General features: G+C 38.9%; 1 protein-coding gene across 2 annotated transcripts in view; it reads right to left on the reverse strand.

The window, feature by feature from the left end:
- LOC128660488 (uncharacterized) overlaps positions 1 to 12,588 on the reverse strand; it is a 61,515-nt gene that overhangs the window by 34,141 nt on the left and 14,786 nt on the right. Inside the window, exon 2 of one of the 2 annotated variants that reach the window (XM_053714363.1) lies at positions 4,061 to 4,099. The exons of the other annotated variant lie outside the window; for it this stretch is intronic. Within the exon in view, the coding sequence (XP_053570338.1) occupies positions 4,061 to 4,099 (39 nt within the window). The remainder of the gene's footprint in view (positions 1 to 4,060; positions 4,100 to 12,588) is intronic. 2 annotated transcript variants of the gene reach the window in all.

The following is a 12,588-nucleotide window of genomic DNA, read 5'->3' on the forward strand; positions in this document are numbered from 1 at the left end:
CGTTACTGTCTCTTTAAATTTTAAACTGAACACACTTTATTACTGAATATGCGAAAAAGTATGAAGGAATTGATCAAAATTCACCAAAATTTCACCACAGTGTCTTAAAGCTTTAAAAGTATTGCACACCAAATTTGAAAGCTTTAACTCTTAAAATAACGGAACCGGAGCCGTTTTTATATTTAACCCCTATACAGTCCCTGGTATCTGCTTTGCTGAGACCCAACCAAGCCCAGAGGGGAATACGATACCAAATGACGCCTTCAGTAAGCTTTTTCTGTGTATCTGAGCTCCTCACACATGCATCTGCATGCCTTGCTTCCCAAAAACAACTGCGCATTAGTAGCGCGAAAATGAGGCTCTGCCTATGATTAGAGAAGGCCCCCAGTGAAAAAGGTGTCCAATACAGTGCCTGCCGTTTTTTTAAAATAATTCCCAAGAATAAAATAACTCCTCAAAGCTATAATCTATTAAAACTGCTTATAAAGTAATCGTTTTAGCCCAGAAAAATGTCTACCAGTCTTTAAAGCCCTTGTGAAGCCCTTTATTCTTATTAATAAAAATGGCTTACCGGATCCCATAGGGAAAATGACAGCTTCCAGCATTACCAAGTCTTGTTAGAAATGTGTCATACCTCAAGCAGCCCAAAGTCTGCTCACTGTTTCCCCCAACTGAAGTTAATTCCTCTCAACAGTCCTGTGTGGAAACAGCCATCGATCTTAGTAACGGTTGCTAAAATCATTTTCCTCTTACAAACAGAAACCTTCATCTCTTTTCTGTTTCAGAGTAAATAGTACAGCACTATTTTAAAATAACAAACTCTTGATAGAAGAATAAAAACTACATTTAAACACCAAAAAACTCTGAGCCATCTCCGTGGAGATGTTGCCTGTGCAACGGCAAAGAGAATGACTGGGGAAGGCGGAGCCTAGGAGGGATCATGTGACCAGCTTTGCTGGGCTCTTTGCCATTTCCTGTTGGGGAGGAGAATATCCCACAAGTAAGGATGACGCCGTGGACCGGACACACCTATGTTGGAGAAATTAGGCCTATTTTTAGCCTTAAAAGACCTATCCTGTGGGAGGGCGTGGCCCTTTCCCCCAGTGATGTCTGAAATAATCTCTTTCAAATCAGGTCCAAATAATGTTTTACCCTTGAAAGGGATGTTAAGCAATTTTGTCTTGGAAGACACATCTGCTGACCAAGACTTTAGCCAAAGCGCTCTGCGCGCCACGATAGCAAACCCTGAATTTTTCGCCGCTAATCTAGCTAATTGCAAAGCGGCATCTAAAATAAAAGAGTTAGCCAATTTAAGTGTTTGAACTCTGTCCATAACCTCCTCATATGAAGATTCTTTATTGAGCGACTTTTCTAGTTCCTCGAACCAGAAACACGCTGCCGTAGTGACAGGAACAATGCATGAAATTGGTTGTAGAAGGTAACCCTGCTGAACAAAAATCTTTTTAAGCAAACCTTCTAATTTTTTATCCATAGGATCTTTGAAAGCACAACTATCTTCGATAGGAATAGTAGTGCGTTTATTTAGAGTAGAAACCGCCCCCTCGACCTTGGGGACTGTCTGCCATAAGTCCTTTCTGGGGTCGACTATAGGAAATAATTTCTTAAATATAGGGGGGGGAACAAAAGGTATGCCGGGCCTTTCCCACTCCTTATTTACTATGTCCGCCACCCGCTTGGGTATAGGAAAAGCGTCGGGGGGCACCGGAACCTCTAGGAATTTGTCCATCTTACATAATTTCTCTGGAATGACCAAATTGTCACAATCATCCAGAGTAGATAATACCTCCTTAAGCAGTGCACGGAGATGTTCTAATTTAAATTTAAATGTCACAACATCAGGTTCAGCTTGTTGAGAAATTTTTCCTGAATCTGAAATTTCTCCCTCAGACAAAACCTCCCTCATGGCCCCTTCAGATTGGTGTGAGGGTATGTCAGAACAGTTATCATCAGCGTCCTCTTGCTCTTCAGTGTTTAAAACAGAGCAATCGCGCTTTCTCTGATAAGTAGGCATTTTGGATAAAATGTTTGCTATAGAGTTATCCATTACAGCCGTTAATTGTTGCATGGTAATAAGAATTGGCGCACTAGATGTACTAGGGGCCTCTTGTGTGGGCAAAACTGGTGTAGACACAGAAGGGGATGATGTAGTATCATGTTTACTCCCCTCATTTGAGGAATCATCTTGGGCAATATCATTATCTGTGGCATTGCTGTCCCTACTTTGTTTGGACACTATGGCACAATTATCACATAAATTTAAATGGGGAGACACCTTGGCTTTCATACATATAGAACATAGCTTATCTGATGGTACAGACATGTTAAACAGGCTTAAACTTGTCAACAAAGCACAAAAAACGTTTTAAAATAAAACCGTTACTGTCACTTTAAATTTCAAACTGAAAACACTTTATTACTGAATATGTGAAAAAGTATGAAGGAATTGTTCAAAATTCACCAAAATTTCACCACAGTGTCTTAAAGCATTAAAAGTATTGCACACCAAATTTCAGAGCTTTAACCCTTAAATTAACAGAACCGGAGCCGTTCTTACATTTAACCCCTATACAGTCCCAGCTATATGCTTTGCTGAGACCCAACCAAGCCCAGAGGGGAATACGATACCAAATTATGCCTTCTATAAGCTTTTTCAGTGATTCTTAGCTCCTCACACATGCATCTGCATGCCTTGCTCTCCAAAAACAACTGCGCATTAGTGGCGCAAAAATGAGGCTCTGTCTATAACTAGAAAAGGCCACCATCTGAAAAAGGTGTCCAACACAGTGCCTGCCGTTTTTCTAAACAATCCCCAAGATTATAATAACCATTAATAGTTAGAATCTGCAAAATATGCCTAGCAAAGCAATCGTTTTAGCCCAGAAAAATGTCTACCAGTTTTTTAAGCCCTTATGAAGCCCTTTATTCTTTTATTTAACTAAGAAAATGGCTTACCGGTCCCCATAAGGGGAAATGACAGCCTTCCAGCATTACATAGTCTTGCTAGAAATATGGCCAGTCATACCTTAAGCAGAAAAGTCTGCCAACTGTTTCCCCCAACTGAAGTTACTTCATCTCAACAGTCCTGTGTGGAAACAGCAATCGATTTTAGTAACTTCTGCTAAAATCATCTTCCTCTTACAAACAGAAATCTTCATCTTTTTTCTGTTTCAGAGTAAATAGTACATACCAGCACTATTTTAAAATAACAAACACTTGATTGAAGAATAAAAACTACATTTAAACACCAAAAAACTCTTAACCATCTCCGTGGAGATGTTGCCTGTGCAACGGCAAAGAGAATGACTGGGGTGGGCGGAGCCTAGGAGGGATCATGTGACCAGCTTTGCTGGGACTCTTTGCCATTTCCTGTTGGGGAAGAGAATATCCCACAAGTAAGGATGACGCCGTGGACCGGACACACCTATGTTGGAGAAAAAATCTACTGCTCATTTAAAATTTATACCAAGTGTTTTTGCATTGTCTTATTTTTTATTATTATGCACTTGTATATTATGCAATTCATACGGTATTTAATGGTCCATTAAAAGAACAAGTCAATAGTATCAAAATGCAAAACATAAATATCAGTACCGGTGCAATCAGTATAGAAAAACGAAATGCCTCTGCATCATAAAATTACACTAAAGAGAATGTTTTCACTTACACTAATTTTGTATAAAGATTGGTACTGTGAAGCACTAGCCAAAAGGGCTTCATAATGCCATTATTGTTAAAGGACACTAAACACTAGATACAATTCATGCACCTCCCTCTAATTATGGGTGACACCATTTTAAAACCTAGGTTACACTGCATGTATCTGAAGGTGAATGCAGTGAAAGGTACACTTCTGGAAGGGGCTCCCATGACTTGAGGGAGGTGGGGGAATAACCTCAATACTAGGTTTATAAAATGTATTTAGTGTTTAATATCCCTTTAAAATTATGTTATTGCAATTATATTTTGTATCTAAAAATCAACATTTTATAGAATTATGTCACACTGCTTAGCATATTTTTATTTAAAAAACAGAACTTACCTCACACTTGAAGAGAGGCTTCCTTACTTTATTAAACGGCTGTAAAATAAATATATGAAGAACATAAAGCTATATAACTTCAAAACTATAGTAAGATTTAAATGTAAAAAAAAATCTCAGAAAGATGAATATAGTTATTTTTATGGCAAGAGGGTCAGTTTGTCTAAAGTTATTATTAATTTGATTTATCGCTATGTACAGCCTCAAATTTCACAAAAAATATTAATCTCCCCTAAATCTGGCTCCTAAAAAATATTTGTCAACCACTGTCTTAAAGGGATGTTAAACAGTCTGTTACATTGTTGTAAAAAAAAAAGCACTAAGCAGTTGTATATACTTAAAGGATTAGTAAAGTATGCTCAATTTTTTTTTTCTTTTTGCAAATGATCAAGTATAATGTGATTCCACTTAGTTTTTTCAAAACGAAGCTCCGATCATCTAATAAAAGGTGTATTTTATTTTCAAGCATTACGTCACATTATCCAGCCCCCTAGAAAGGGCAGTCTTAAATGCTATTATTCTCGCATAAATTATCCGCTACAATTAACATATTGCAACACCTGCGCATTTTAGAAGAGTTTTACACGCATAGGCAAAGAGCTCATTGAAGACTTTTGCCAGGTATTGTCACAATTTTAACGCATACGCAATATTACTATGTTCCCAGTCCTCCGTGAATGACTGCAGTCACGTGACCACCAGAACCAAGATCACAATGAAGAATTAAAAATGTGAATGCATAGACTTTCTGCATAACACAGCGCATGCGTTATGATTCCTCCCTGTACCCAGAACTGAAATGAATGGAGAACCCAGGTTTCCCCATCTTAAAGTGAAGGTAAAGTAAATAGTACTGTTTCAAAGAAATCAATATCTCTTTGCAAAATAATAGCACTTTAATTCATCATTATTTACGTACCTCAATCTAACTTTAGATATCTTTGATTCTTATCCTCCACCCGGCTCCCAGTAAATCAACCCGTTATTTCATTTTTTTTTCTAGACAACGATCACGTTGTTTGAATAACCAATTGATTCACTGGCCGTTAGGCGGCCGTCAATTGACGTCAGCAAGGTTTAGTTATTTATGCGCATGCATAGCCTTTTGTAGTTCTTTCGGCTAAGCAAGCGCGTCCTTGTTCCGTGCATGCGCACAAAGGAAGCGCAGTAGAGACGAGCAACCGCAATTAACGCATGCGCAAAGATCTGTGTCCAAAGAGCATGCGCATGCGCAGTTACTCCATGCTCGATGTGCACGAGCTTACTAAACAAGTATAGAGCGGGTGGGACCGCTCTATACGTCACAGTGTCAGAAAACAGGAAATGGAGGACGGGGAGATTCGGAAGGTAACGGAATGAAAAATAAAGATAAAAATATACCAAAATAATTACATTTTTTGGAAAAAAAAACCTAGCGACTGGATTTAACTGAGTATAAGGTACTTAAAAACATATGCTACTTACGAGAACTTTACCTTCACTTTAAGTGGCTAATGCAAATTAGCCTCACGATGGGTTTGGAAATGTACATATTTTGTGACCACAATAGCTGCTGAACCGCATAGAAAGCGCAGCATAAGTTATTTAGAAAAATATTTTATTTAATATTAAATTTTGAATAACGATGAGAACATTTCTGACCTTACCATCTCTTTAATAGAATTGCAATATGTATTATTCATCTAATTTAAATGGATTTTATCTTTAATTTATTGTTTCCCTACATTTGTTTTTCTTCCTGTCACAGCTTTAAAAGGAGGAGAGGGCCTCTGCAGGAAGGTTTATCTTAGCCTCATGACATAAAACTTCTAGGTTGGTTACTATTAAAGGGACATTATTCACTAGATTTTTCTTTGCATAAATGTTTTGTAGATGATCCATTTATATAGCCCATCTGGGTGTGTTTTTGTAAAAAAATTATAGTTTTGCTTATTTTTAAATAACGTGCTGATTTTCAGATTCCTAACCAAGCCCCAAAGTTTTAGATGTAAACTGATGTATACAGACTTCGGACTGCTTCAGTTTGTATAATGGGTCTTTTTATATGCAGGGGAGGATGTTCTGATCTCAGTGGGTGTCCCAGGCAAATCTTATCAACAGTGCTAAATTGGGAGCTTGGAAGTAAGTTTTTAAAATGTTTTATACTGGATTTTTATATCATTTGTATATATGTGTTTGTGCATATTATTCTATAGTGTCTATTACATGCAGTTAAATGCAAATTGGTGTATACTGTCCCTTTAAGTGAATAGAAAACAAGGTAACAGCCACACCACTGGTATCTTTTCAATCCTTTATTCCATTCAACTATGGAATAAAGGATTGAAAAAATACCAGTGGTGTGGCTGTTACCTTGTTTGCGACTTTGGGGTTTTGCAGTAGCCCTATTACAGCTTGCACACTTCATTGAGTTTGATTGTGCTGGATATACTTAAAATTTGTGCCGTTAAAAGGGATACTAAACTCAAAAAAAAATATTTCATGATTCAGATAGAGCATGCAATTTAAAGCAACTTTCTAATTTACTCCTATTATGAATTTTTCTTTGTTCTCTTGCTATCTATTTTAAAAAAAGAAGGCATCTAAGCTAAGGAGCCAGCAAAATTTTGGTTCAGGACCCTGGACAGCATTTATCCACCAAACAGCAAGGAGAACCCAGGTTGAGAACCAAAAATGGTCCGGCTTCTAAAAACTTACATTCTTGCTTTTAAATAAAGATAGCAAGAGAATGAAGAAAAATTGATAATAGGAGTAAATTAGAAAGTTGCTTAAAATTGCATGCTCTATATGAATCACGAAAGAAAAAATGTGGGTTCAGTGTCCCTTTAAGTGAATAGACTAGATAATAGGGAGTCAGACATGATCATGCTTAGATCAGTCATAATATAACCTAAATTTCAAAGATTTCAGCTCCCATATTATACTGGGGCAGAGGCTACACTGAGAATTTCTAAATGCTCTTCATGAAAAAAAAGCATGCAAGTTGTTTGCTGTTTTTTTATATAAATCTGTTTTAGGTTTACTTTTATTCGTTTTTACAGAAGTAGCACTGTTTAATATCCCTTTAAAAGGCGCATATTTCCCTTGCTTAACCCCTTGAGTGCTAATGATGGCTCTGAGCCGTAACAAATTGTCTCAGTCAGGTGCTAATGACAGCTAAGAGCCATCACTAGCACTCTCCCACTTTGAGGGAGATCTGGGGGCTTCCATCGGCTCCTACACCGGCGATCTGGCCTGCATAGTGACAGGCATCGGCGGGGCTTCACGTTACGCACAGTGACGTCCCCGCGCAACTTTATCGACAACTGACAATTGTCAGTTATAGGGAAATGGGGGCATGCTGCTTAGAAGCCTTTATCTCAGGCATCTAAGCAGCTACAGACCACCAAGACCCACGCACCTTTCCAACGGTATATAGTATGTGGTATTTAAAGAAAAGAAAAAAAAAGTTATTAAACAAAATGTTGAAAAAGTTTAAAAAAAAAAAAAAAAAATTATGTGGGGTCTTTAGGGGCTCATAAATAAAAATCAAAACTGCCTAGAGACCCCCAAAATATATTTTCTAAAAATTAATATTTTTAAAAAAAATTGCTTTATATATTCTAACTAAATGATCACTGTAGTAATCAGTGTAAATGCAGTGATCACTTAACGATAAAATGTCACATTCCCTTTTCCAGTATGGCTCCTGATATTATATTTGTAATCCCATGATCACCTAGATCATGTGGTTACAAATTACCAATGGTAGAGGGATGCTTTTTATGAAAAATTAATAATATTTTTATTATCAGCCTTTTGGCCTGTGTGTTAGGTGAGTAAGCATCTTCTTTGCTCAGCTCTCCCCATAGTTTAAAATCCTTTCATTTTTGCTGCAAAAAGCTTATTTTTTGCAGTAAAAGTTATTTCTAGCAGCATAATTTCTTTGAAAATATCTTCATTTTTGTTAAGAGAATTATGGTTAAGCGTCTGATGAGTGCTGAGGAAGCAGCTGAGATTCTTATGAACTTAGACTCTGATTCCTTCTCTGATGACACATCTGCTGCAGAAGATTCTGACAGCGACTTTTTCCCTGGGCTGTCGTCATATAGTGACGGTTCAAGTAAGACAGATGAACCAACTGAGCCACGGCGTGGCCGCAGACAGTTCAGAGCTGTCAGTTCTCGTGGCAGAGGGATGGCAACAACATTCGCAGTGGCCCCACAGCATACTGTGGGAGTCATTGGCATAGGGGATGTTGCAACAACATCCGCAGTGGCCGCACAGCATAATGTGGGAGTCATGGGCAGGCCTGTTCCAAGCTACAACTGGACCTCCCCTAATATGGTTCAGCCAGTGCTGCCTCCATTTACTGGCAATTCTGGCCTCTTGGTGGGCACTGCAAATTTTGAACCCATCAACTACTTTGATTTGTTTATGGATGAGTTCTTAGAATTTATTGTTCAGCAGACAAATCTGTACGCTGAACAATTTTTTCAAAATGCTGGTGCAGAACTGAGCCGCCATGCCAGAGCACATCGATGGACTGCGACCAATTTGCAAGAGATGAAGAAATTCTGGGGCCTCACTCTGCTAATGGGGATTGTGCAAAAGCAAAGCATAGCCTCATATTGGTCAAAGCAGTCTACTCAGATGACCCCTATCTTCCCTGCTACAATGAGCAGGGACAGATATATCTTACTGCTCACGTTTTTGCATTATAATAATAATGCAAATGCTCTGCCACAGGACAACCCAGAACATGACCGATTATTTAAAATAAGGCATGTTCTTCACCATTTATTGGCAAGATTTCAAGCGTGCTATACTCCAGGCCAGAACATATCGGTTGATGAATCCTTGATCTTATATAAGGGACGTATTGTTTTTAAACAATACATTCCTTCTAAGAGAGCTTGCTATGGTATCAAGCTGTATAAGCTGTGCGAGAGCTCTAGTGGATACACCTATCGTTTTAGGGTATACACTGGCAAGGATTCTGTTCTAGCACCCCCTGATTGTCCCTCCTCCCTTGCTGCAAGTGAAAAAATAATGTGGGACTTACTCCACCCAATATTTAATAAAGGTTACTATGTATATGTGGATAACTTTTACACTGGTGTGCCATTATTTAAATTGCTATATAGCAAGGGCATTGTTGCGTGTGGCACAATCCGTGACAATCACAAAGGCTTTCCAACTCACATGTTCAGAAAGCAAGAGAGGAGAGACCTCAGCTTTGCGCTCTGATGAGCTGCTAGCTGTGAAATTCACAGACAAGAAGGATGTGCATCTTCTCACAACTATACATGATGAGAGCACATCTCCTGTTTATGTCAGGGGACAGAGCACTCCAACTATGAAACCCATATGTGTCCTGGATTACAATCAGAATATGGGAGGGGTAGATAAGATTGACCAGATGCTTGAACCATACTCTGCTTCTCGCAAAGCATATACATGGTACAAGAAACTGGCAGTCCACTTGATACAATTGTCAATGCTTAATGCATTTGTCCTGTATCAGGCTACCCAAGGAAGAGGGCTACGTTTCCTGAAATTTCAGGAATCTATTATTATTAAAAGCCTTCTCTCCTCAGGGGATATTCCAGTAACTGGGCCAAGTGAGGAGAATGCAAGGCCGTCACTTTGCTGCGTATATACCAGCTACTGAGAAAAAAAACTTTCCCTAGTAGAAGGTGTAGAGTGTGCTTTCAGCATGGACGTCGTAAAGAGACCCGTTACTACTGTCTAGACTGCCCCTCTAAACCAGGGCTATGCATGCCAGAATGCTTCCGTATTTATCATACTATGGAAACATACTAGCTGCATACCCTCACAGCCCCAGGAGGCTCTGAAATGCAGATACATGTCCCTGGTTGAGGCTTACGCCTGACCAGCCCAGTGCCCTGGTTGAGGCTTACGCCTGACCAGCCCAGTGCCCTGGTTGAGGCTTACGCCTGACCAGCCCAGTGCCCTGGTTGAGGCTTACGCCTGACCAGCCCAGTGCCCTGGTTGAGGCTTACGCCTGACCAGCCCAGTGCCCTGGTTGAGGCTTACGCCTGACCAGCACAGTGCCCTGGTTGAGGCTTACGCCTGACCAGCACAGTGCCCTGGTTGAGGCTTACGCCTGACTAGCCCAGTGATTGAGTTGCCCCTAGCAAAAGGTACGTATGAAGGGAGATATGAAAGGTGTGTGACTGGCCAGTGGTAGGGGGTTGTGTTTCTGTTAGTGAATAAAGATACAAAAGGTGTGTGTATGGTCAGTAGTAGGGATGAAAGTCTTGATGTATGTAGGGGTGGGTGCTCTATGAGTGAATCAGACATGAAAGGTGTGTGAATGGTCAGTAGCAAAGGTTGAAGCCTTGATGTGGCGTTACTGCTCACATGGGTATCCGTGTGCTAATTCAACCAGTGTGAGTACCTGTAATGCTTGTGTGGGTAATGCAAAAGAGTGTTATGTTTTTAAACATAAAATCATTTCGAATTAGGTTAGTCAATTAATGAGGTAGATAAAACTGTTTAATTGCATATATAACCCCTATACGTTTAAAGTGTTTCAAGGTAGTCATGTCTGCAGTTTAACAGCTGTAGCCACCTGGGAATTAGAGATACAGTATACAAGGTACACAGTTTTGGAAAGTACACCCTTTGACGCATATAATGAGGGGCTGCATGTATTGCTAGCACACATTTGGAGTGCATAAGACATAAATGAAGTACATGTCACTTTGCTTAGAAAAAAAATATTTTCTAAGCAAAGCACCATATTCCATGAATATTTGTGCACTCCCACTTTTGTACTTGAAGTACATATAGCCCCTCATTTGATGCGTCAGGGAGTGTACTTTCTACAAATGTGTACTTTATATACCCTAATTTAACGTCCCAGGTGGCTAGAGCTGTTTAAGTGCAGAAATGGCAACCTTGAAAATCTTATTTAAAAATTAGAAGCAAAGTGACATGTTCATTTATTTCTTACGCACTCCAAATTTGTGCTAGCTTGTACCTTGTATACTGTATCTTAAATTCCCAGGTGGCTACAGCTGTCTAATTCTAGACATCACCCCAAACGTTTAAAGACAATTTTTAAATAAGATTTTTAAGGTTACCATATTTGCAGTTAAACAGCTCTAGCCACCTGGGAAGTTAAATTAGGGTACATAAAGTACACATTTGTAGAAAGTACACCCCCTGACGCATCAAATGAGGGGTTGTATGTACTTCCAGCACAAAAGTGGACTGCGCAAATATTCATGGAATATGGTGCTTTGATTAGAAAATATTTTTATAGTTTATTCACACAAACTTAAAACTAGCTTAGCACCCAGGTGGGAAATGGCTTAGCAGCCAAAGGGTTAAAGGGATAGGAAAGTCAAAATAAACTTGCATGATTAAGATAGAGCAGGTAATTTTATTACACTTTTACATTCACTTCTATTTTCAAACGTGCTTCGTTCTCTTAGTATCCCTTGTTAAAAAATGAATATGTACATATACACTAGTAGGGAGCTGCTGCTAATTGGTGCCTGCACACATTTGTCTCTTGTGATTGGCTAAATAGATATTTTCAGCTTCCTGTCAGTAGTGCAATGCTGTCCCTTCAGCAATGGATAACAAGAGAATGAAGAAAATTTGATAATAGAATTAAATTGGAAATTGTTTAAAATTGTATGTTCTATCTGAATCATAAAAGAACATTTTGGGGTTTATTATCCCCTTAAATTGACAGTAAAAATCCAGACACAGAAAGATATTATATAGACGCAAACAAATGCTGGAGTGGTGTCACATAACTAAATGCTCAATAAAAAATACTTAATTAAAAAATAATAATAATACTGTATAGGTTTCAGGATAGCACTTATATAAGATCAAACACGTAGCCAGAAAATATACAGAAAAAAGTAAACAGTTTATTACTAAAATGAAACAAATATAAAGAGTAAAAACTGTCGTAATAATAAAATACTTTAAAATAGTAGTGCTCATAGAATCGTCTATATAAAACAGTATCTAGTACAAATGATTCATTCACATACAATTGGGCATAAATATGCCAATAACAGATTATAGAGCACAAGAAAACAAATGCACGATAGGTGCTAGGAGCACCAAAAGCAGCCGATAGTCAAATTCACAGTTAGTAAGATACTACCCCAAAGAGGATGTAAACGATTAAGCATAAATAGACTTATCCTCGTCCGATCCCTGCAGTCCTTAAATGTTAAGCCACTAGTAATGGCGTCTGACGGCTACGTTTGGTATGACCGTTAGTGCTCACGTGATCCTGGGCTTACTGCGTCAATGCGGTTTGAAATAAGGGGAATCCCTTTACCATATGATGGGTCCGTAGATTGCTTTGAACAAAGCAGACACAGTGAAGGATCTGTGGTGAGCAATTATCCTTATATCTCCAACCAATTTGTTTGGTTTATAGGACATGCTTATTGAGCGAATACAGGTGGTGCCCCACTGGCTTAGATGATTCCGGGCTGCTAGCGGTGGCTGTAAAAAAACAGGTACTATGGGCTCACCTCTGTTCGCCT

The sequence above is a fragment of the Bombina bombina genome, chromosome 5 (genome assembly GCF_027579735.1).
Source record: "Bombina bombina isolate aBomBom1 chromosome 5, aBomBom1.pri, whole genome shotgun sequence".
In the NCBI taxonomy this organism is placed as follows: domain Eukaryota; kingdom Metazoa; phylum Chordata; class Amphibia; order Anura; family Bombinatoridae; genus Bombina; species Bombina bombina.